General features: G+C 45.7%; 1 protein-coding gene across 7 annotated transcripts; it reads left to right on the top strand.

Moving 5' to 3' along the window:
* The first annotated feature begins 15 nt into the window (after window positions 1–15).
* UBE3B (ubiquitin protein ligase E3B) lies at window positions 16–24,935 on the top strand. Of its 7 annotated transcripts, none has more exons than XR_012652293.1 (30): window positions 16–163; window positions 397–568; window positions 654–736; window positions 1,281–1,450; window positions 1,544–1,664; window positions 3,004–3,063; window positions 3,460–3,564; window positions 3,661–3,757; window positions 4,271–4,356; window positions 5,010–5,092; window positions 6,046–6,151; window positions 6,847–6,967; window positions 7,627–7,804; window positions 8,207–8,376; window positions 9,075–9,242; window positions 10,060–10,231; window positions 10,992–11,110; window positions 11,775–11,889; window positions 12,300–12,399; window positions 12,992–13,111; window positions 14,617–14,793; window positions 14,886–14,996; window positions 15,599–15,736; window positions 16,147–16,212; window positions 18,640–18,698; window positions 20,322–20,504; window positions 20,640–20,847; window positions 20,937–21,048; window positions 21,430–21,522; window positions 22,016–22,124. XR_012652293.1 is itself a non-coding variant. In XM_075041164.1 (29 exons), exons 4-29 carry the CDS (start codon window positions 1,290–1,292, stop codon window positions 22,205–22,207), a joined length of 3,213 nt encoding a protein of 1,070 aa, XP_074897265.1. In that variant the 5' UTR covers window positions 18–163; window positions 397–568; window positions 654–736; window positions 1,281–1,289; the 3' UTR covers window positions 22,208–24,935. The 7 variants fall into 7 exon arrangements, 5 of the variants coding, with proteins under 5 accessions (XP_074897265.1, XP_074897266.1, XP_074897267.1 ...); XR_012652292.1 differs by having other exon boundaries at window positions 20,634–20,847; XM_075041164.1 differs by lacking the exon at window positions 20,640–20,847 and having other exon boundaries at window positions 18–163; window positions 22,016–24,935.
* Window positions 24,936–25,297: the final 362 nt, after the last annotated feature.

The raw sequence follows: 25,297 nt of genomic DNA, 5'->3' as shown, positions 1-25,297 counted from the left end.
AGCGCGAGTTGCCGGCCGGAGCGAGAGCGCGGACACGGGAATACGAGGCGGGGGCTGCCGGGCAACCGGGCTGAGGGCCTCGGCCTCGCGGGCGACGGATCTGTCCCGGGGCCGCTCGGCCCGGCCCGGCCTGGCCCCGCCTCCGTCAGCGGTGTAGGCGAGGGTGAGGGCCTGGGGGGGCGGCGGCTGTGGCGCCCGGGGCCCGGTGGGCAGGGTATTGTGAGATGGGCATCTGGGGCTGGGGGGGCGGCTGTCTCTGCTGGCTGCTTTGCTAGTGGTTTGGGCAAGTCCCAAAGTGTTGGAGGCCATTTCTGGGACTGTGGGTCCGGCCCCCACTGGTGGAGTGGGAAACACTCACTCTGGGGTGGTCGCTGCTCAACTCTCGCTGGTTCCCAGGGCCCTGGCACGCTTGAGGATGGCCTTTGCTTTTGTCACACATCGAATTGTTTCTTCCCCGGTCTGAAGTGTGAGGAGCTACCTGTGTCAGTGATCACAGCTAAGCGGTGGTGCTGCTTCTCCTCTCCTGAAGCTTTTTTGACTTCATGTTTTCTTGAGGATGCAGTGAGAGGTAAGTCTGGTCAAAAGCACTTAGAACTGCAAAGGTAAAGACTAAATCCCCGAATCATTTGCAGGTAGTGTGCTTATCTGTGCAGGAGCTGCCTGAAACCAGTGGATGAGGATCATGTTTGTGTGTAAATGATTATCATACACTTCTTTTGAAGAAGTAAGCCCTCAGGTGAGTTCATTGTCAAGTATTTATAAAGCCGTTGTTGACTCTGTGCATTTTGTCTTGTTGAGTGGCAGTAGATTAGCTTCCAGGCATCCCTTGTGCCCTTTTCTTCATTTCCTTGCCTATAGAATTGTTCTTCTGTGTTATCTGAAAACAAGAAAATGAAAACAGCCAAGACTGGAAAGGGGAGCTGGACTGCAGGGAGTGCAATGCAATGGCAGCACACTGATTTTTATTTTTTTTTTTCCTTCCTCTTAATGTCTACTTGCCTGCATTAGATTGCAGACGTTGCTGGGATGATTCTGGTATCAGTGGTTTTGTGTTCTTACAGCCCCATTGACAAGTACCTTTGGCTTTGCCTAGGCTGTACTTTGCACGCACTTCTTTCTATGCTGTTGGGCACTCCCGTTCCCCTACTGAAATGTTGGGTGCAGGTAGTCCGTTCAGAAGTAATGTAAAGAATTACCCTTGTGTTTTGTCCACTCTGCTCTTAGTTTTCTAGGTGTTTGCTGCAATGATTCTTTGTTTCCTTAAATTTACGTTTTGGTAGGTTGTAAAAATGTTCAGTGCGAGCCAGTCCTCCAAAGCCCAGTTCCTCGACAAAGCACGCCAGGCTCGGGAGGAGCGGAGGGAGCTGAAGGAGAGGGAGCGTGCTGCAGTCCAGGTCCAAGCTTTGATCAGGAGATTTCTCTGTCGATGCCGCCTGCAGAGGGAGATAAGGTGTGTGAAATTCTACCTTCTGTGCTTTGCTCTTCTCTGGAGACATGTGTTTGATTTTTCAACTACCAATGCTCATTTTTCCCACTTTGGTAGGAGAGAAGTGGAGGATTTCTTTGGGACAAATGAATCTGGCTCAAGTAAAAGAAGTGCTCTTTCTGTCTTCAGAATTGCTAGGAAACTGCTGTTTGTATTTAATCATAAAGAGGACAAAGAGGTAAGGTTGCTACTCTGACATGCTTTTCTTCTTTTGAGGACATACTTTAACATGTAAAATACGTTTAATTAGTTATCTAGTGATCATGTAGATTCCTGCGATATATTTTGGCTTCAGACATGTGATCTCTGTCTCCTAGTCCTTCTTGGAGAGATCTGCTTGTAGGAATGAAATAGAAGAATCCTTGAATTTTTTACTAGTGGTTCTGTATTCAGGGCATAGTTTAACAAATGTTTTTCCTGGTGACCATGCCAACTTTAGTAACTGAGCAGTGCCTTATGATTTTGTCAGCTGCATCAGTTCCCTAGGCAGGTATGCTGTGGCAAGCTCACAAAGAGCTATCATGGCAGAGTGTAGTGTGCAGGCTGTTTGTATCACAACTTTTCTGACCATGCTCTGAATTTGCAGTTTCAGAGTGAAGCCCTTTGCTGTAGTGTCTATGAAATGATGATGTTTGCCCCAGGAAACTGCAAAGGCTAATTATAAGGAAAACAATTGGAAAATGAAAGGCTGTATTTAAATTGCAGCAGCAGTGGGTGACTTTTTTTTTAATCTCTGTTCCGTCGAACTCCTCTTCTGATGATGATGGTGCAAGTATTGCAAATGTAGTTTTCTGTATGTACAGCATCAAAAAAAAAGAGTGTATATTACATATAGATTTTTCAAGCAGTGGCATCAATTCGAAGTTCTGCATTACAGTAATTGGGTGCCTTGCTGAAATATGTCTGTTCTACTTCCTCTTCTCCTTCCCCTTCCAGCAGCAAGTAAGTCCCTTGCTGGGCCGAGGACTAGACTGTGCTCATTTCCACTTTTATTTCTGGACACCACTCTCAGTCAGGATAACCACAGCAGCCAATTCTGTAGCTCAGAGTGGCTTTATAACTTGCAAGCGTGTGGCAAATGCAACTGGACTGAAATAATAATGGAGTTGTGGATGTGATCGCCAAGTTCTGCTAAGAGCCATGATGGTTGGGAGTTTGGAACACACTGCTGCACTCCTTAGCATTAAGCTGTTTGCTGAACCCCAACAGGAAGATGCTTTTCCTGGCTTCAGCCAAGTGCTGTTGAGGGAGGCAGTTTAGAAGGGAAGGCTGAGAAATTCTTCCTTTTTATGAGCACTGTGTTCAGGGAGGGAACTCTTCTGCATAGCTGTAGCATGACCTGTAGATGCGCTCTCAGGAAGGGAGCCGTTGGCACTGTCTGTAGGGAATGTGTTTGGAACATTTGTTGTTTTGATACGGAGGTATCTTGCTCCCTCTGCTGAGCTGTTCCTAGTGCTTTTCCAGAATAGCCCTTCCTGTAGTTAGAACTAATGCTACCTTTTTTTTTTTTTCCGCAGAGATTTGAAAAGTTGTGCCGTTGTATTCTTAATAGTATGGATGTTGAGAATGAGCCCAAGGTCAGCAGGATGGGTTTTTTTTGTTTGGGGGTGGGAGGGTTGTTTGGTTTTTTAATTCTATGTGTGGGGATTTAGGTTGGTGATATTTGAACTTTAGCTTTCAAAAGCCCCTGAACACTGCTGAGATTCCATGGTGAAAGTTTGCACAAGTCCTTTAGTATTCCTCTGGTATTTTTACTCTGTATCCAGCTATAGGAGTTAAAGGGCAATTTCTTTCTGTGGTGGGTGATATGCTTTGACCAGTGAATTCTGGGGGGAGAAATAACTTGGTTCTGCTGCTGGGCTCAGTAGGACACTGAGGAGGTTGTTTTGTTACAAAGCTTCCTGGTAATGTATTCTGCCAATCGGTAGCACAAATACTGATCACTGCTCCCGTTTGTATCCTGCCTTCCTCAGGTGTGGTATGTGTCACTGGCACTCTCCAAGGATCTTACGCTCTTATGGATCAAACAGATCAAAGATATTTTGTGGTTTTGCTGTGAATTTCTCAAGCAGCTTAAGGTAAGGAACATTGTGTTTTGTCTCGCTGCATTTAACAGTTCTGTAGCTTGGCACAAAGCTAATTTGATTTATTAACACTGGTGTTTATTATCGCAGCCTGACATCTTACAAGACTCCAGACTGGTCAATTTGCACCTCACAATGCTTGTCACCTTCACAGATACTTCTACATGGAAAATCCTTCGGGGAAAAGGTTGGTGCATCCAATTCAATACTTTAAGCCACTGATCTGGGATTTGCTATTAAAATCCACTGAATGCTGTTTCTGCTCATTTTCTTCTCCCCATGCTTACCACAAAGATTCATTGTGCTTCTGTGCTTGCACAAAGCATAGAATGGGCAGCAAGGATTCCCTTGAGATTAGACAGGCTATTTCCCTTAGAACAGCAACAGTTACAACTTTTTTATAATGCTCCAAAATCTCACACATAAGAAGTGTTCAGAGGGTGATGGAATGTGGTTTTAGCTCTGGGTTTTTGTAGAAAATATCCATAGAAAAGTTGGACAAGTATCATGAGGAAATATGACTCTTATACCTTAAACAAGACTTGATGTGAAATGCTGCTAAAATGGTGGGTTTGCTTATAAGGGTAAGGACTTTGTGCAGGAAGGGCTTACGAACTGACAAACTGTTTTATAGTGTGTAAGGAAGTAAAGAGTGGAGCTGTGATGCTGATTTAGTAACATCAGTGTTTTAACCCGGAAGGTGAAACCCTGAGGCCTGCCATGAACCACATCTGTGCAAACATCATGGGACATCTAAATCAGAAGGGATTTTATTCTGTGCTGCAGGTCAGTCTCGGGCTGATACAGTTATGTCTTCACTTTATTCAAAACAAGCCCCAGTCTTGCGCTGTGGGCCTTGTTCTGAGGAAGCTTTTCTGATCTCTGTGATGGTGTGTCAGGGAGAAGCTGGTTGTGGAACACTGGTGATTTGCATGTGGGCATATATTTCTTCAAAGCACTTGAGATCAAATACACCATCTCCTTTTCGTCACTATTGCTGAATGTAAATCCTACTTAATCGTCTTGTAATGAGATGGACAGGAAGGGCTCTTGAATATTTTTTTCCAAACTTTGCTGATACCCTTTTGTATGGATTTTGTTTGTTTACCGTTCTGAAGGGGAAAGGAATTGATGTAGTTTTTCTTAATCTTTTAAATGAGAATGATATTACCAGGCACCTACGAGCCTTGCCTGTTAATTTTAAAAGGCTTGGGAACCCTGTGAGAAAGAAGTACTGCAGAGTCTCTGATTTGATTGCAGTTTCTCTGTTATGCCATTATTAACCTGAAGCCCTTCTAGTTCTGACTTGGGTTTTAGGTTGCTTTGGTGGTGTTCTTTTTCTCTGCTCTGAAAATAAACATAATGTCTTTCAGGAGTAATCACAATCTTTTTCTGAGTGCTTCAGGAGGTTTGGGGGTTTTATTGTTTTTTTATTCCAGATTTTGCTAACTAATGGCTTGGCAAGATCCAGACCTTCCCTGTCCAAAGGCTCTTTAACTGCCATCTTCTCTCTTGCACTGCGGTAAGCCAGCCAGAGCTGCTTGGGATGATACGCAGCCAAATTTATCTTTATTGTGTTTTTTTGAAGACTCTCATTCTGCCAGTCTTTTTGTGCCTTTGAGAGTATCACCCTCATAAAAGAAGCTGCTTTAGGCAAGTAGCTCACTTTCCTGTCATCCTTTTTCAGATCAGAATGCTCTTGAGTCAGTAATGAGTGTTAGTATGAGCCTAGGCTTTGGAGAGCAATTCCAGTTCAGAGTACAGTATCTGTATGTCTTTCTGTTAAACCATCAGAAGGGGTTGGAGTTTTCTGAACAAGTATGGTTGTGCCTCTTCACGATGAACTGCTGAGGCAGATATACCTGTTAGTCAATTTGCAGGGGCAAAGTTTGTCCCTGAAATGAGTTGGGTGCAGGTCTTTCTAATGGTTCAGTCTTTCTCTTAAAAATAAGGGAAATATGCTGTTACCCTGACCTCATCTCTACAGAGCTGATGTCTCTTCACTTTGGAAATCTGCTGCTAGTAATGAGCATTCTTTTAAGACTTCAGTGGTTAATTGTGTACCACTGCCCTTCTGTAGCTGTCACTGCTGGGATGATGAAGTTGTGGTGTTCAGTAGAGTAGCAGTGGATGCCGTTGAATATGAACCTAACTTCTCACTAAGAAAAACAACTATAGCAGTGGGGAGAAGGGGAACTTAGGAGATGAACCATATAACCCTTATAGTGCTCTGGGTGGCATGGATGTGCTGTGTGAAAATACATTATGCTGTGAATTGTTTAGCTTATATTCCTTTGTGTCATGAGCAATTTTGTGAGCTTGCTGTGATAACAGAAGTGTAAGTGAATGTTCTTTTTCCAGTGATGCTTCTTGATGAGGGTAGAATGAGCCACCAGTTCTGGATGGCTCGGTTAAAGACTGCGTCTTACTTTGCTAGGTCAGGTTTCTTACACTGAAGTATTTTTCCCTCTGTAGCCCTGTGGTTGCTGCGCAGTTTTCAGACAATCTGTTGAGGTCGTTTCTGATCCATATTATGTCTGTGCCTGCTATAATGACTCATCTTGCTACTCTAACACCTGAGGTAAGTGGGTGATGCAATAGTATCAAAAATCCACTGAATGTCACATAAGGCCACTTGTTATTTCATTTTATCAGCTCTTGGAACAGAGCATTGGCATTTCTGTCTTTGCCAGCTTCAACTCTGTTGTGGAAGTGTTGATTCTTAAACCCTCCAGATACTCTGGGTTTCTAATACCACAGAAGTTATTAACACCAGTGGGATGATGGGCTGAACTGCCCTAAAATAAATAAATAAATAAAATAAAAATAAAGGCATATGTGACACACAGCTTGAATTTTTGCATGTCCTTATTCTTCCATTTCTGTAACCATAGACAGAGCCAAAGCAGAAATCAGCCTTGCATGGCAGAGAATCTGTGATGGTAACTAGTAGGCTGTCCACTAATCTAATTTAATTTGACTGCTCCTCTGTGTAGCTTGGTGCAGACAGGCAAGTTTTGTGCCAAATGGGCATTCTGTGTTCTTGCAGACAGGCAGTTGCAAAGGTCTGTCTACAACTAGAACATGGCCTATTCATCTGCAAGGTTTTTTATTTCGTAGACCACCTTCATGTCAAACACTTTCTTCAGTGCAACGGTCTCAACTTGCTGCTTTATTTGGAAAGAGAATACAATTCAAATTGCTGATGCTGGATCAGGTGTTGTTGTTCTGTGTGATGCTTCTCAGCCTCACTGGCAGTTAAATTCTGTCTTTCAGCGTCTGGCAGTGATAGAATCTCATGATCTTTTCCGCAAGTTCATCCTATTTTTAAGTCGTGAAGCACAATGCCGAGATGTCTGTGTGTGCTTAGAAGGAAGTCACACTCTATGTTTGCTAGGTAAGCACCTGTTATGCTTCTTTTTTTACTGTGGATGGAAGAGAGTCTTGAGTCAGATCTTCTTTCTCCTTGGGTCAGAGCTGCCTCCAACTCATAATTTTTTTATCCTTATTTAGTTAGTTTCTGAATAATAACCGAAATATATTTCGGGATATTGCAAACATGGTTTAAGGCCCTTGCAAATGGAGGAGGGGTCAGAGACTTGCTCTTGTATACATGTCATCATGCCTCAACTGTGAAGTACTATCTCTGCTAGCTTTTCACTTGGACTCTGAGAAAGTCTTGTAGCGTAACAGATTTGAATCTAACTTCCTTAAAGAGACACGCTACTGAGATATTTAAGTTTGCATTTCTGTAAAAATAACAAGAGGAACAGTTGGAAGTCTGGAATAACCATGGATTGTCTGTAGCTTATAGTACTTTGTGGAAGGTGTTGGTGGGATAGAGATGAGAAGGTGGCCAAAGTGATATGCCACCTTAGTGGTTGATGTGTGCTGGAAAAGGCTTGCTGCAAGGTAGCCTCTAATAGTCATTCTTCACAGAAGTCCTCTCCTGGACTTGAAAACGGCTCTGAGTTCATTTAGTCTATTATGTCTGTAATCACTGTCCCACAGCATCTGTTCCTCTTTTAAGTCTTGCTGTGCTGGTCATTCCACCAGGTAATCTTGTGTACCTGGGCTCCCTGAATGATAAAGTTCTTGAGGAGGAGACAGCTCATTTTGTGGGTGTGCTCATTCACATGCTCTCCTACTGCCAGAAGTATGTTTCACAAAAGAAATCCAACCTCACCCACTGGCATCCTGTTCTGGGCTGGTTTTCACAGACTGTGGATTATGGGTAAGAGAGGAGGACCTTATGGTGACAGCTGATTAAGCCTTTCTCTTTATTTTTACCTTTTTTGTTTTTTTTTAATGCTGCAGTGTGTTTTATATATTGAGATGAACAGTGTGACCCTATTCAGAAAAACTTCTCAGATATTTTAGGCTGTATCTGCACAATATAAATTGCTGCATTTATATACAGACTGTTACATGAGGAAATGCATTTAGTGTAGTTAGACTGGTAAACAGTGGCCATAGTGGTACCCTCAATACAGGACCTGTATATCGGCTCTTCCTATGAGGACCATCTGTAGGGTGGGTGCATACTCCATTTTGACTATGAGCTAAATGTATCAAAGTATCACTGGCGTTTTATTCCAACCTGCCTTCTTAAATGTCTCTCTGACTTGTCTTTTAGATTGAATGAGTCCATGCCTCTGCTGACAAAGCAACTGCAGCATCTCTGGGGAGTCCATATGATCCGCATCCTCTTCAGTGATGTGCTCAGCAAGAAATTGCTGGAGAATCAGGAAATAGCTCAGCTGCCAACACAGCCAGTTTCCCCTCAGAACAGCCTTCCTATGAAGAGTCAGTTCTGGAGGGTTGCTTTTTTTGTGTCTCTGTGTGTATGTGTGTACATGTGTCTTTCTCCTCTCACCGACTCACTGGGCTTTGACTTTTCCACTTATGCTAAAAGCTTTGACTAATTACTTGGCAGCAGCTGCTGCTGCTTAGGTGGAGATATGGTCTCTCCTATTTGCAATTCCTGCTCAGAATGCCTCTGTGACCTGGGGCAAGTCTCTTTCTTTGGTGCTGTGAAAATATTTGCTTATTTTAGCAGGTTTTTTTTGCTGTTTCTCAAGTAGCTGAAGTGCTTACTGCATAAATTAGTAGATCCCAAGGCAAGATGGGAGGCCAGCTTCCCAGGTGAAAAGCAAGGTGAAGCTCATGGACTTGTGATGCGTGGTGATTCTGCAGAAGAGTTGGAATTTGGAATAAGATAGCTGTAATCTAGCTATTTTCTAGCTGCTACTGATAGTACTAGATCCTGTAGTCATTAGTAACTGCAGTTCTGGCAGGGTTTTAAGCTCTGGACTAATGTCCCCACTGACATACGCTTCTCCATTGCTAGCAGCTATGCAGTGCTCTGCCAGAAAAGTCCACCAAAACCTACTGTCTGTGGAGTGACCCTGTCTGCTAAAATCTGCTTTATCACAGGGCTGCCAGGTGGCTGAGAATGAGAAATGGTTTCAAATAGCACTTCTCATGTGCTTCTCTGTCACCAGATCTTTTCAAGAGAGCTTTCCAGAAGTCTGCATCTGTCCGTAACATTCTCAAGCCTGTTGGAGGCAAGCGAGTGGACTCAGCAGAAGTGCAGAAGGTGTGCAGTATTTGCGTCCTGTACCAGACCACGCTTACAACACTAACACAGATCCGCCTACAGATACTCACAGGTCAGGGCACATCTGTGCTTTTCAAATAACTTAAAATGTGGAGGAAAAAATAGATTTTTCTTATTAAATTCTGTTGACTTGTTGGTAGTTTTATTACTGACAACAGTTTATTGACTGGCTGGGTGGAAGGCTTGTTCCATCCTGAATCATACATCTGATCAATAACATTCATCACTTCTTTATCAAGCATTAACTCTCTAGAATACAAATTGAGGCAAGTTTTCCTATAATGAAACCTTGCTTACTCCATATCAAACTTGAGACTGAGTCAGTGTTTTCGAGAAGCCTAGCAATATTAATCTTCATGTGGTGGAAATGCTGAATGCTTTCATACATCTTAAGAACAAATTACTTGTCTTAGGAATGGATGGAGGAGGAGATAAGCACTGTTTTGGTCTAGTGGCTAAAGCAGAGGAATGAGTCCAGAGCCTTGGATGCTTTGTTTGTGGCTATAGTGGTAACCACAGGCACAGCCCTGTTCTCTGTGTTCTCATCTCTAAGATGGTTGTAATGGTGACTGGATCACAGGAATAAATTCTTTTCAGAAGTTGCAAAATAATTAGCGGGAAAGAGCTTCAGATGTGCAAACGATTAATGCCTCATTAAAAGCTTTTTTCTGCTTTCCTGATGATTGTACATCTCCTGTTAATGCAGACAGGCTTCGGAGCCAAATGTGGTGTTTATGTTTCTTTCAAGTAAAGTGTTGCTTTGCGAAAGGATCTTTCAGCTCCAAGTCATGTTTGTCTCTCTGAGCCTGCATGAACGAGCAGGCAGAACAGGCTTTGCTGAGTGTGTTTTATATTTTTTCCATTGCTAGGCCTCACTTACCTGGATGATCTGTTGCCCAAATTATGGGCTTTTATCTGCGAGCTGGGACCACAGGGTGGGTTAAAACTCTTCTTGGAGTGCTTGAATAATGATACGGAGGAATCCAAGAGGCTGCTGGCCATGTTGATGCTCTTCTGTGACTGCTCCCGCCACCTTATCACGTATGTAGCAAGCAGAGGGTGCTCTCTAGATTTATAACACGAAGCTGTTGTGTTCCTTAAGTTTCAAGAGGAATAGTTAAGGTATTGCTGCTTTTGCATAAAGATAACTAGGCAGAGTAAAGCAGCAAGCTTTTCAGATAGAGCCCTGAGAAATAAAAGACATCAAAAGGACTTTCCTGCTCAGCCACATGCAGCTGTCTGAACTGGTAGCAATATACTACAGCACTGGCTAGGGAGGGGAAGGAAACATTTCTTCTGCTTCTTATGGACAACAATTGTGTCAGTCCAAAGCAAACACTTCGATGAGTCGAGATAAGCTTTGAGGAAAAATGTTACAATACTCCTGCAAGAAAGCTCCCCAGCTTATGTGCTTCTGTTTGCAACTCCTTTGCTGTCTTGCTCATAGACTTACACAACACAAAGGATGGGAGAGGGGGTGGAAAATTGCCCTTGCTGGTCAGTAGAGACAGTTTTCTTAGCTTGAATGATGAAAAAGTTTTCTTGGGGATGAGGGCATAGGTCCTTTTAACTATGAAATACTGGCTTTGCTTGTTTCTTGGACATTTCATACTGTTTTCTGTTAGGATCAGATATCGATCAAAATCAATAAATAAGGTTTAGTTGTTTATGACTTCAGAACCTCATGGGTGTCAGTTGTCATAGAAATAAGAGCTGCTGCTAAAGGATAATGTGCCTTTATGAAAATTTCAAAAGGTAATTAAATTTACACTTGTGCATTTGCATTTGTTTTCTCTAATAGGATTCTTGATGATATAGAAGTCTATGAAGAGCAGATTTCATTCAAACTGGAAGAGCTTGTTACCATCTCGTCTTTTCTGAATTCCTTTGTATTTAAGATGATCTGGGATGGAATTGTAGGTAAGTACTTTTAGTAGCTTGAGTTGATGTTACTATTAGAACAACAAATGGCATTAATTTTGGAATTTGAAGCTTCTGCTAATTATTATTTGCACAGAAAACCCATACTACATTGTGTGGCATGAGAATATGTCCCAGTCTTTTGGTGTCCAGATGCCACTGTTGTGCTTGGCACCAAATACAGTGCACTCTTCTGTTTCCAATAAGAATTTGTGTAACAGACGCGATGGGCATGTTGGTTTTTACCAGAGATAGAGTTTAGCATGACTGGGCTGTGTACTGGACAAGAATAATATAGTGCATTCACAAAGCAGAGCAGTCTTGCTAGGGTCTCCGTAGCTATCTAGTGTTGATCTATACGCTGGTATAATATGGTACAGCTCAATTCTGGTAATTAGACGAGATGGTCCATTTCGGTTGTGATGGCTCAGTTGGAGCTGGCTGAGATGGCTTTGAGGTGGCTAAGAGTTTCTTCACTTTGATCAAAGAAGAGACTGTCTGTCATCTGGGAGGCACAAAAATCTCTTCCTTCCCTCTGAAGGCAGTGGAGGTTAGGAGAAATACACCTGTCCTATTAGTGTGGGGCAGATGATCAACATGTTGCTCTTGGACACTCCTGTTACCTAGGGTGCCTGGACATTGCTGCTTTGTTCCTTTTGTTCAGAGAATGCCAGAGGGGAGACCCTGGAGCTGTTTCATTCTGTCCATGGCTGGCTCATGGTCTTATATGAAAGGGACTGCCGCAGGCGTTTTGCTCCTGAGGATCACTGGTTACGCAAGTAAGTGTCCAGCTCGAGGCAAGGTTTATGTGCAGCTGTGTGCTTGTCCCAGTGCACCAGCTCCCCTGTGGGTGGCTGGTTTGGGATCCCTTACTTTAAATAGAGTGCCTGTCTCTCTACCTGTGAGATCAAGGTCAGAACTGCTCCCTGTGTTTGCATTTAAGGATGCCCCTCCTATTGTGCTTCTCTTCTGCGGTGTAAGGATTAGCTGCTGCTCATGGAGGGTGACGCTTTGAAAACTGACTCGGCACCTAATGGCTTGAGTGTCTCTGGCCTTCTTAGATGTGTACACCTGAGCACTTAAGTTGTCTTTGAAATCATTACAGGTTTCCTCTCTCTCCTACCCCCAGCTATTTACCACACCTGGGCATTTCTCAGGGATCTCTGAATCTGTGCCTTTCTTTGTAAAGGGACCTCAAACCCAGTGTGCTCTTCCAGGAGCTGGACAAGGACAAGAAACGAGCCCAGCTGCTCCTGCAATACATCCCGCATGTCATTCCCCACAAGAATGTGAGTGGGACAGGGCAGAGGATGGAGGCTGAAAAGCCAGTGACCTGGATGGCCTGGGATGGAAGGGACATGCATCTTAAGCATTTTGTGACATGGAGCTTGTGATTGAAATGCCAGTTGAACAGAAGTCTTCTCCCCGCCCCCCCAAATCACCCCAATATATTTGCTCTAAACTTTCTTAATTTCTCTCATTGAGAGAGAGCTTATTTGTGTGGGCAGCTGCATAGAGTCATCCAGCAGTGCATGATGTGGCTTTGGAGAAAAAAAGCAGAGTGTCTTCTTGCAGGTAGCAAATCTGCAGAGATGACATATTTTTTTATGTGGTGATAGGAAAGGTGCTTTTGTTTTCAGTATTGTCAGTGCCCTGTCCCTCCCAAAGCAGAGCTTCAAGTATTTCTCTGTCCCACCGGGGAGCAAGGAGGTAAATCCCACTATTTCTAGTGAGTAGGTGACAGTGGCATTGTTGGGCCTAGCTGGGAACAGGACAACCAAGAGCTAGTTCTGGGTGTGCATCAGGAGCATCTGAAAGCCCTGCTGCACTGGAGGATAAGGATCCTTGTGGATGAAAACTTATATCTGTTTTCTTTTTAAGAGGGTGCTGCTTTTCCGAAACATGGTTACAAAGGAGAAGGAGAAGCTTGGGCTGGTTGAAACCAGCTCTGCATCACCTCATGTCACACACATCACTATCCGCCGCTCACGTATGCTGGAGGTGAGTGACCTGGTGTATTGGCTTTGTGTGGCAAGGTTTTGGTAGCGGGGGGGGGTTACAGGGGTGGCTTCTGTAAGAAGCTGCTGGAAGCTTCCCCTGTGTTCGAGAGAGAACCCATACCAGCCGGCTCTAAGACAGACCTGCCGCCAGCCAAGGCCAAGCCAATCAGCAATAGTGGTAACGCCTCTGTGATAACATTTTTAAGAAGGAAAAAAAAAGTTAGGACAGATGGAAACGGCAGCCAGAGAGAGGAGTGAGAACATGTAAGAGAACCAACCCTGCAGACACCAAGGTCAGTGAAGAAGGAGGAGGAGGAGGACGTGCTCCAGGTGCCGGAGCAGACATTCCCCTGCAGCCCGTGGTGAAGACGCTGGTGAGGCAGGCTGTCCGCCTGCAGTCCATGGAGGTCCACGGTGGAGCAGATATCCACCTGCAGCCCATGGAGGACCCCATGCCAGAGCAGGTGGGTTCCTGAAGGAGGCTGTGACCCCATGGGAACCCCACGCTGGAGCAGGCTCCTGGCAGGACCTGCGGATCTGTGGAGAGAGGAGCCCACAGAGCAGGTTTTCTGGCAGGACTTGTGACCCTGAGGGGGACCCAAGCTGGAGCAGTGTGCTTCTGAAGGACTGCACACCATGGAAAGGACCCATGCTGGAGCAGTTCGTGAAGAACTGCAGCCCGTGGGAAGGACCCACGTTGGAGAAGTTCGTGGAGGACTGTCTCCTGTGGGTGGGACCCCACGCTGGAGCAAGGGAAGAGTGTGATGAGTCCTCCCCCTGAGGATGATGAAGCGGCAGAAAATAATGTGTGATGAAATGACCGTAAACCCCATCCCCATCCCCCTGTGCCGCTGGGGGGGCTTGGTAGAGAATCCGGGAGTGAAGTTGTGCCTGGGAAGAAGGGAGGGGTGGAGGGAAGGTGTTCTGAGATTTGGTTTTATTTCTCATTACCCTACTCTGGTTGATTTGTAATAAATTGAGTTAATTTTCCCCAAGCTGAGTCTGTTTTGCCCGTGATGGTAATTGGTGAGTGATCTCTCCTATCCTTATCTCGACTCACAAGCTCTTTGTTATATTTTCTCTCCCCTGTCCAGCTGAGGAGGGGGAGTGATAGAACGGCTTTGATGGGCACCTGGCATCCAGCCAGAGTTAACCCATCTCACCTAGCTTGCAGAAGCCAACCAACAAGCCAGTAACTTGGCCTGACAAGAATATGGGGTGTGAATATGTTTTTACCTTCTCTGTGGGTGCTGAGGGACCCAGTGCCAGTTCTGGCTGCTTTTGTATGAAGCGATGATACAGAAAAATGCTGGACCTTAGTTCAGTTCAGACTGCTACAAACCTGGAGTTTAGACTGGGAAAAATGCTGGTCTCTTCGAACACAAAATTCAATGACAAATGCATATTTCTGTGGTGTATCTGACTCCGTGTCTCTGCTGCATGTCTGTGTGAGTGTTTCATGTGTCTCCCTGTATGATTGTCCTTTGGCTCTTCTGGTCTGTGTAGGATGGATATGAACAGCTACGGCAGCTTTCCCAGAATGCCATGAAGGGAGTGATCAGAGTGAAGTTTGTGAATGATCTGGGAGTCGATGAGGCTGGTATTGATCAAGATGGCGTCTTCAAAGAGTTTCTGGAAGAGATAATAAAAAAAGTGTTTGACCCTGCACTCAACTTGTTCAAGGTATGACACAGGGCTGCAGATGCTGGCCGTGATGACCCATTGCAAACGGAAACAGACTGGCTCACTGTGCTGTTATCTCTGTTTGTGTGCAGACAACCAGTGGTGATGAGAGGCTGTATCCATCCCCAACGTCCTACATTCATGAGAACTACCTACAGCTCTTCGAGTTTGTGGGGAAGATGCTTGGGAAGGCTGTATATGAGGTGAGCCAAAAGTACTATATTAGGTTATTGTCACTGTTGGTATAGCACTGTTCAGATGTAGTTCTGTGATGGTGCCCCTTGCCTTTGAGAGCATCTGTCATATGTTTGGGGAGGTGTTACTGAAGAGGTGAGTTTGAAGAAATGACTTGGATAAAGATACTGATGGTGGAGCAGTCTGGCACTTCTTCAAGCATGTATTAAAAAGAATCTTGGAGGTAAAACCTGGGACATACCTTGATTATTATTCTTGGTGCTGGGGACACTAGCTGGAATAGTCTGTTATTTTGGTGTTACACCTTACAAGCATCCATTTGTTGATACCTTACTTAAAGGGACATGTGGCTAAAAGGAGGATGTAATGACAGAATGACCCTCTCCATGTAAGGTAGTTCTTTTAAAGGAAACATGGAGTTCTGCTGTTGCCTTTTTGCACCTGATTGCTCCGCTAATTGATGGATTTTAAGAGGATGTGGTTTTCTTAGCTGATTTCAATGTCTTGCATCTTTGCACTTGTTCCACAACATACGATCATTGGTAACCAAAGATGTTGAACAAAACAAGTATGCAACAGGACCTTACCTATGCATTCTTGTTGTCTATAGGGAATAGTTGTGGATGTACCATTTGCTTCCTTCTTTTTGAGTCAGCTACTTGGGCACCACCACAGTGTCTTCTACAGCTCCGTAGATGAACTTCCCTCCTTGGACTCTGAGTTCTATAAAAATCTCACTTCAATTAAGGTTTGAGCATTACTTTTCCTGTTGTTCAACTTCCTTATCGCTGGCTGCTGCTAGAAATACTAGATTTGCAAATGCCTTTGGGGTACTGATCATCTTTAAAAACACCCTGGAAGTAACTGGTGATTCTGAAGCAGGTTGGCAGGTGGCTCTCCTGTGTTTTTACTGGGGCAAGCAGGGATGAGAAAGGGGTCTGAAGGTGTAAACCTGGAACTGGCAATCGGGAAATCCCAAGTTTTAGTCTCAGCTCTTGTGCAGTCTCCCCATAACCTAGAGCAACTCATGTATTTGTTATGCTTTGGTGCCTCATGCCTGCTGGGGATCACTTAGTGGGAGAGTAATACAAAAACGCAGAACTGCTGATCCTGCTGGTAAACACTGATCTTCTTTCCCTTTCTCTGTTGTTCCTCTAGCGTTATGATGGTGATATCAGTGACTTGGGCTTAACGCTGTCCTATGATGAAGATGTAATGGGTCAGGTAGGTTTTTATTCAATGACTGTGTTGTACCTTATCTCTGCTTTGTTCCAAACATCCTCCTCATGCTAAGTGGTGATGAGCAGAGTTCTAGACACTGATAATCAGAGTCCACAGCCCTGGCTCAGGCCTTCCCTATTTCTCCTGGTTAGATCCTGGCTACTCTGCACAGGAGTGTCTCCCTCGCTTGTCTGGCTGATGCTACCAGGAAGAACCTTTGAAGCACTGAGAGGGTTTCCGAGGATTGTTGCCCACTGCTGTGTGAAAGCCTGTGGTGCCAGAAGTGGCAGATTGTGAATATAAGCAGTTGGCAGCAGAACTAGGGTTTGATTCCTGAGCAAAGGTGTCCTAGCTTTTATTAGTGTCCTTCGCGCAAATACACCTGCAGTCGGACTTGCCAGCAGAAGACAGCTATTATTCTCTGCTGAGCTTTCTGAGAGCTGGTCTTCAGCATCTAAAAGTCAGGCAGTCTGTTGAAGCTCACACTACGCAGAGTGTTTTTTACTCTGGTACTTGTGTTTCTGGATATGTCAGGTGGATGCTCTGTGTGGCCCCTCTGAACAAGAATCCTGAGGGACTGACTAGTAAACGACCTTGTGTTTGGTTGTGGCTAGGACTTAGCTCTGCTCTCCTTTTACAAAAAAAAAAATGCCTGTGCTGTGAAAAGCTGGCCCAGCTTCAGAGGTTCTCTGAACTCAGGCGCCGGATTCTGTGGCTTCATTCAATATTTAGCTGTGGGCAGAGAACAGCTTTTTCCACAAAAAAGGTTGCCCTAAATTTTTCCAGTGCCAGGATTTTTTCTTTTCTAGTTGAAAAACATTGTTTTATGCTTTCCCTGCATCACTGATTTTCCCCTCTTTTTAAAAAGAAGAATCTGTGTGAGTAGGGAGGAATTCCTTTTCTTTAAATGTAGCATTTTCTGTCAGAGAAACTTGCAGTGTGTCAGGAGGTCTCTTGGCCTTGAGAAGAAAAGGCTGTTTGTCAGTCCCTTATGAAGGCTTGAAGGTACTCGGTTGCACTTGAGCCCTGGGTTCTGTGATGCTGTGTGCATAGCTGGAAAATATGGATAGATAAGATAAAAATGCCTTCGCTGTCTGTGTATGCTGTTGTTGCTGCAAATTCTGTGGGGAGACCCCAGCTAGTGCTAAGCCTGGGCACTGTTAGCAGTGTTGATCCAGTGGCTCAGAGCTCAGAGACCACTAAGTCATGGAGTGTTTATCTGGGGCAGCTTGTCCTTGAGACCTTTGCATGCTGCAGTTTCTTATTCCTAAGCTGGCTAGTTTGGACCTAGTTTGCATGCATCTGATAGCAGAAATAGCAGTGTAAATGCACCTGCAAAGCTGCAAGGGTGAATGGGAAGACAGCTAAGTATTGATACAGCCCTGCTCTGCACGAGTGAGAGATTGTATCCACTGCGCAGTGGGCTGAACACCTTGCTGCTGCCTCAGTATTGCTAAGGTTTCAGCTTTGGCGTTTTTTCCACCTGAAAAATAAAGATAGGAAATGGCATATGACAGCCCAGCAGTAAGAGACTGAAGGCTGCAGCACTCAAAACTTCAAAATAAACCAGGGCACTCCTGTTTTTCTTGTTGTTTGGCCACGCTGAAGCAGCCAGGTGGGGTAGCCCTGTGGTTCTTTAATGAACTTGTGTGTCCCTGCTAGGTACAGCCCTGTGTTGGGCACAGAGGAGCTGAGCTCGTTCCCTGTGCTGGGGTCCCTTCTGACCTTGGAAGTCACCTGGAACTGAAGCACAGAGGCCACTGTAATATGTGAATAATGACTTTCTGCCTCTTAGCATTGGTGCAAAGATGAATCATGACTCTATTGCTCTAGCAAGCACCCAGAGGGTCCCTGCCACTGTCTCTGAGCAGTGCTGTCAGCTGAGCCCCAGGCCCTGGCCTGGCAGGGCAGGGAGGAGATGCCTTCCAGCTGTCTCACTTTCTGAGTGCTCTCCGCTTCATGCCTTGAGTGCCCAGCTTGAGGGACAGTGAACTCCAGGGAGCTCTGTCACTCAGGTGGCCCCAGATGAGACCTGTGGAGCGGATAGCTTTGGATCGTGCTGTTAGACTGAGCTATGCAAAGGCTCTGAGCTTGTTCAGCCTCTGGATTCTGGGATTGTGACAGTCCCCCAGGGCTCTTTGAATTGATTTGTGTGCGGTTCAGCAGTGATGGATCAGACTAGAGAGGAGGCTTCCTCAAAGAAGGGCTGGCTCCACTGGTGGGAGAATCGGAGTTCCCTACTGTTCAATTACTATGTTAATAGTTAAGTGAAACTGGTTCAAGGCAGAAGCAGGATTATTACTTAAATTTTAAAACCTACTGTTTTATTGTAAAAATAAATGTTTTATGGGGAGGTAACAGCTTAGCATGGCATTTCTTTCCATTGTGGTTCCAGGCAGTAATTAGCAATACAATCATTTCTTCCCTCAGCTTGTTTGCCATGAACTTGTTCCTGGAGGGAAGACCATTCCCGTTACCAATGAAAATAAGTAAGTACAGCAATTAGATTTTTAAGGTCGCCACTGCAAAATACTTTATTCTAGTTCCTTGGGCTTGCATCTGGAATGAATTGAGATAGATTGGAGTAGAAGGAGCACATAAATATCTTAATAGAATTTACTGGTTACAGTTCATCGGCAGAAATTGTATTAAATTTGATTTGCAAAATAAAAATTGACAATTTACTTCTTGAAACAGTGCTTCTGAGGTCAAAGGCACACAGTCTGTGAGATTCTGCAGGATTTAATGATGGTGATAGATACAGACAGATGGATTCAAAGCAATTCAGGCACACAGTCGTGAACATAGAGGGCACAGATGCTCAAAGACACCTTGGAGCAGACAGATCTTCTCAGAATGATAACATGTGGCAGTTGTATAAAGCACTGTTCTTCAGAAGAGACAGTGGTGAATTCAAATGCAGTCGACAGTCCTACTTTAGACACAGGAAATCAGAGGAGACACCGAGCCCTGTAGCTATTTTCACAGATAACCGGCTTTTAGATAGTTATCGTAAATGTCAACTCTGGAGCCTGAAAACCAAACCCACCTTTTTGTTCCCTTCATATTTTTTTTTCTTCTCTATACCTTTCAGTGATCATAAAAGGATAAAATATCTATTAAGTAGGTGTGTGTTTGAACTGGTAATCTGGGGGTTGTTCTCTTTAATGGCAAGTGAAAGCTGGATCCTACCTGAGGATTTGTCTTTGTTAGTCGTGCTCTGCAATCTGATGTTCCCAGTCTTTTCCCTTCTTGAGCTCTGACCAGGGAGTTTGCATTTGAAAGGATCTTTCTCTGGCTTGTCAGAAGTCAGCTCAGGGAGAAAGTTGAAAGTCGTGTATGTTGCTTTACTCACAGCAGAAACTTTGAAGCTTTTGTGCAGATGTGCACACAAATTGGTAGTTGGGAGGGAGCAGGAGAAGAGTAAGTGGAAGCAATCTAGAAACAGTTCTGTCTATTAATGGTGGAGTGAGGTTACCTAGCTGAAGACCCAGTCAATGTGATTGTGGTGGTGTCTGCCTGGGACCTGATGAAGAAGAATCAGCAAGCTCAGTTGTTTTGTCTGCTGGTGAGAAGAGGAAGCCTGATGGTGTCTCCCTCTAAAAAACAGCGCACCTTTTCCATACTCCTGGGATGAAGGTGGAAATCTTCCAAGTGTTTTTTTGGTGTGTTGATTCTCCAGCCATGGGTTTTGGTGCAGGTGGCATCAGAGCCCAGACAGTTGTTTTTAAACCTAGAGAGATGCCTGTGGCTGGGGATCTGATCCTTTAAAGAGGAGTTGGACGTGTGCTCCCCTCTGTGATCTGCTGTCCGGTCAAGGTTAAACAAGTGGTTATTAGAGCCAGCTAGTCCCTGGGTTGGGAAGGAGCTCTAAGAAATGCGCAGACAGTCCTAGAAACAGGAGGTGGGGGGAGCAAAGTCTGGGCAGAACAACAGCTCTTTCTGCTTAAATAAAGAGCAGGGCCCTGGAGGGGGAAGTATAATGCATCTCTAGGCAGTGCTAGTCCCTTTGGGGCTGGAGAGACATGTCAGCAGCCTTGTTCCTGCACTGGCTAGATGGGTGTACCTTGTTGCTCTGGCTCCCTCACTGCCACCTTCCCTGTCACACGCAGGATCAGCTACATCCATCTCATGGCTCACTTCCGGATGCACACACAAATCAAGAGTCAGACAGCAGCACTCATCAGTGGATTCAGGTCGATCATTAAGCCTGAATGGATTCGTATGTTTTCTGCACCAGAGTTGCAGCGGCTGATCTCCGGTGACAATGCTGAGATTGACCTCGAGGATTTAAAGTAAGTGAGCAAATTGGTCTGCTGGTCTTCTCACTCAGCAGACCAAGCCATTTTATTATATAGCTATTTGGAGATTTGCAGGAGATTGACTCTTTCACAACTTTCTGCCCCTCCTGATTGAAATTTGAGGAGCAGACTGAAACAAATGGAGCTGAAGAACATGTTCCTTAAAGCTAATTTGGACGAAGTACTAATGAGTGGGAAGGGTCCTTTCTTCCACTGGTTCCTGAGAGCAGAATTTCTCTCTGCCCTTCCCTTTTATCTGGTCAAGTGCCCCATACGCATTGGTGGGGACTCAGTACTGGCAGTGTCTGCTGCAGCAGTGAACCCTGACTTGTGGCAGGTATTGATCCTTCCCGCACTCGTCAGCTGGCAGCTGTGACCCTCCTGCTGCAGTGGGGCACAAGCGTGTCACAACATTTCTCTCCCCAGAAAACACACGGTGTACTATGGGGGCTTCCATGGGAGTCACCGGGTCATTATCTGGCTGTGGGACATCCTAGCCAATGACTTCAGCCCTGAGGAGAGAGCCATGTTTCTCAAGGTAAATGCAGTCATTTCAGCCCAGCCTGCGATTTGGGGTGGTTGGGCTGGTGCTGTTCTCCTCCAGGTAGCTGGGTGCTTTCAACACTAATAGGAGTACCAGAATGCTTGACACCTTAAAATCTGCACCACGCTCCCCAGCAGAGAGGCAGCCATGGAAGCAGAATTTCTATAAATGCTCTTGTGTCACCATGAATAGTCTTGCATAGATGGCAGTTTTCAAAGGCTAGCAGAGCTGTGCACTAAAGCTCAGCGGTATTGTACTGGGGGGTGCTCAAATGCCAGTCCAAGCAGCTGTCTGCTGTGACTGCATTAGCCACATGTCTGTTATAGCCAGGCTGCTCGCACTGCTGCTGTCTTTCACTGTCCGTCACTTTTTCAGTTTGTTACCAGCTGCTCCAGGCCTCCACTTCTGGGCTTTGCCTACCTCAAGCCTCCTTTTTCCATCCGCTGCGTGGAAGTCTCTGATGATCAGGTAGGCACCCTGCTTGCTCGTGTCTTATGCATTGCATGCCAGGCTTGTGGCAGGCCTCCTTCCCTGCCCAGCTTCCTCATCTCTGACCAGAAAACTCTAAGGCATAAAGATATATGCTCTATAGGGCAAGGCGAAAACAACCTTACACTAATGGGATGCATATGGGTGGCTACACCTACCTCCTCCCACACACAGCAGCACATGGGCTCTTACTGCCTGTCTCCAGGGTTGTGTTTTTTCCCTGGGACCTTCCTGTACCTCTGATCCTGTTCCCCTGTGCGCCCTGTGAAGGGACCCTGCATGTGTAATGGCAGTTGAAGTTACAAGAGGAGCATCTTTCTAGCTGTTGGGGGGGCCAGGGCTTTGAGGTTTGACTGTCCCTGTTCCCAGCAGACGGGTTTTGTGTTAGCACCTCTGCCCTGTGTATAGGCACCCTGCTTGGAAGGACCACAGCAGAGAAGTGCAAGGGTGATGCATTTCTGCCTTGTTCCAGGACACTGGTGACACGCTGGGCAGTGTGCTACGGGGCTTCTTCACAATCCGCAAGAAAGAGCCAGGCGGGCGTCTCCCAACCTCCTCTACGTGTTTCAACCTCCTCAAGCTTCCCAACTACAGCAAGAAGAGCATCCTGCGGGAGAAGCTGCGCTATGCGATCAGCATGAACACTGGCTTCGAGCTGTCCTAGTTGCCATGACCCTGGACTCCGCAATGGGGGCTCTCAGAGCTGCTGACTGCTGCTGGAGGTGGAGGCCTTCATGCACAGAGGGTGGATCAGCTCCGTGGGAGCTGACTGCTCACTCGAAGGCTGGAGAGATGCAGCTGATAATAGAGGTTTACAGGGAAGAGCTTCTGGGCTAGACAGGGCTGGCTCTTCTTGGGCATTTCTCCAGGATGAAGGAGGTGATGGGCCTGACCCAATACACTTCACTTGACACCCACGTAAATCATCTTTAAAAGCAAACCCCAGGGGAGCATAAAAGGAACATTAAAAGTGCCAGTCAGATTAGTGACTGTAATACACCCCAGCAGGCTGTGCAGTCTGGGCAGCTGCTGCTGTGGGAGTGTTTCTTTTTCCTTTCCCAGGAGATGGTCCAGTTTCTTGCTGGGTGGAAGTCAGTCTGTGGGAAGCTGCACAAAGGCAGAAACATGACAGAGCCCACAAGGAGATGAGCATGAGGCTGCAGCGATGGATGTGCCACAAATGGGCACTGTTTACTCAGGACAGGTACTGCATGAGGGCTTCCTGATGCCCTTGCTCTGTGCAAGGCCATTGCATTTGTTTCGGAGAATGAACCACTTGCCCAGACTCGAGAAGCAGTGGGTTAAATGCAAGCAGATGGACCCCGCCATTCTCAGGAAGGTTTCAGAGTGCTGTAGGTTGAGCTCAAGCAGCAGGCGTGGGGGTCAGCGTGCTGAGCCAGCTGTGCCTCTGCCAAGCTCTTCCCAGAGCCTGTGCTTTGGACGAAAGGGGTTGTTGTCTGAATTTGCTCAGGAGCAGAAAAGGTTTAATTTTATTTAGTGTCCAGAGGACAGGAGCTGGCACACCGCTCGGGCAGCCCTCACTCCCCAGCACAGTACTCAAGTGGGGCAGGTGCCCCCTGCGCTTTCTGGAAGGGGAATGTGTTGAGCTGCCGAGAGCCCTCTGGAAACCTCCGCTGGCAAAATTCCTCTTACTTGGATAGAAGTTTCACTTTTTTTGCAGGCCCTTTTGTTAGGGAGATGTGCTGTTTTGAACCAGGACTTGTCCTCTGCATAACAGCCACATTTGCTTTGTTGCCAAACTGTTTATTTTGGTCGCTTTGTCTCTTTCTGGCCTTATTTTTAACAGTTGATGTTTGCCTGTAGCAGGCAGCTTTTTCAGGTTGTTCTGAAAGGCAGGGTGTGAGTAGGGGGTGTGCACATGTGTGTGTGTTGGGAAGGTGTGGACCCTTCCTGCCATTTCTACTGAAGTCCAGAGCCTGATTTGTAAAGTGTCTCTGCAGCTTCCCAGCCTTGGTCCCTCGTGCTGCTGCATGTCCTGCCTCGGCCTCGGCCAGGTGAGAGGAGAGACTGCCGTCTCCTGGGCTGCACTGGGTTTCTGGCACAAAGGAAAGCCATGTGTGTTCTCCTGTTTGCGACAGGATTAAAAACCAGTCACTTTCTTCCCTTCCCCTGTTGCTGCTCACTAATAAAAGAAGCTCCCACAGAGGTTGCTAGTATCTCCCCTGGACTTCCTTCCCCCTCCTTACCTTCCTGTGGCACTGGTGACCCTCACCCTGCACTCTGGCCCCTCTGCACTGTATGGACAGATCGGCTTGGAGCCTTGCTGCACAGGTCAGCTCACAGCAGCAGCTCCGGTGTGAGACTGCCGTACCCTACCTCATCCTCTGGCTTGCCTTGGTCCATCTCGTGGAGATTTGCATCCCCAGGCGTGCTCAGCATAGCAGAGGTCTCTGCACAGAGAAGGCTCCCTGGGCATTTTGAAAGACCCTCTTAACCGTGATATGTTGCACATTTCAAACAGACCAGAAAATAACTTGGCACTGTTCAACCAAGAGTATAGAGATGGCCTTTGTTTCATCTTTCTCTTCTGTCTTGCTTCAGCTGGTTTTCAGAGAAGTAACCCTTTTTTTAGAACCAATGCCTGGAAATGCATCTGGAAAGCAACGTCAGGATCCTTTTTCTATGTCAACTCGGTAATATGAAACAGGAGTGATCGGAAGTGTTAGGAATGTCTGCATTCAGACGATTCAAGATACTGGACTATGAGTCCAGAGAAATTAAAGATGATAGTAAATTATTTTTTTTTCATAGAGTATTTCAGCATTAACCAGTTGCTGACTGTGTAGTTGAGAGGTTTAGGCACTGACTTGTACCAATCATAGTTTAAAATATCACACAAGATCTCTTTTTTTCTTCTAGGGAAATGCAGCGTGTCTAAATAGAGCACAATGATTGTTCAATGAAGTGAGTTGTTGAACACAATGAAATAAAATCTTTGCTCCCCTTTTTTCCTTCATTCCTCAGGAGTACAGTTCCTAGAAAAGATCTTAATGCAGACTTAGCTAGGTCCCTCCAAACCTGGAAATATTGCACTATGACACACTACATCCAATTTTGTAGCTAGCATATAAAAAGTCAAGTGAATGCCCTGGTGGCTGTGTGTGCAACAACAATATTTCTCTTGAGTAGCTGATTTCTGTATGACTGGGAGGCTTTAATACATTTTTACCTGAGCAGAAGGCTGCGAATGTGTATCGGTCCCTGCCTGCACTGCTGTATTCTGCACGGGTGTTCTTTGTAGGGCAGGGATGATTTTGCCATGGGAGATTAATGACTATTTTTTCTATAGAAGACTTGCTGCTGTGGAGACCTTGGTTACATCCTTTGTATCAGAAATGCAGGGAAGAGAAAAATAAACCTGGTATCAGTAAGATGACTGGATGTCTCCCTTTCCTTAGGGGCAGGGAAACCACTGGGTGCAATGCTTCTGCTCAGAGCACACAGCAGAGGGGAGAGCAGTGCTTTGGGGTACTGGTACCTCTGCCAGAAGGCTGCAAGGCAAGGGATGGAGGCTGCTGGTCACTTGGAAATCCTTTTTGCCAGGCTGGTTCCTGGTGCGTGTGCTTGGGTGCCCCTGAGAGATGGGCTCCTTGGGGCGCTACCGATGGGGTGATACGAGTATTTCTGAGCCTGAAGGGACCTGGCAGTGTTGTTTGAAGCAGGATTTGTTCTTGTGTCTTGGAATATGCTTGGAGAAGTGCTACTTGGTCCTACAGTGTGCTGTGACTTCTTT

This window comes from Buteo buteo, chromosome 11 (assembly GCF_964188355.1).
Source record: "Buteo buteo chromosome 11, bButBut1.hap1.1, whole genome shotgun sequence".
NCBI lineage: Eukaryota > Metazoa > Chordata > Aves > Accipitriformes > Accipitridae > Buteo > Buteo buteo.
Note: the sequence above shows the minus strand (reverse complement) of the source record. Positions and strands in the feature narration are given on the sequence as shown.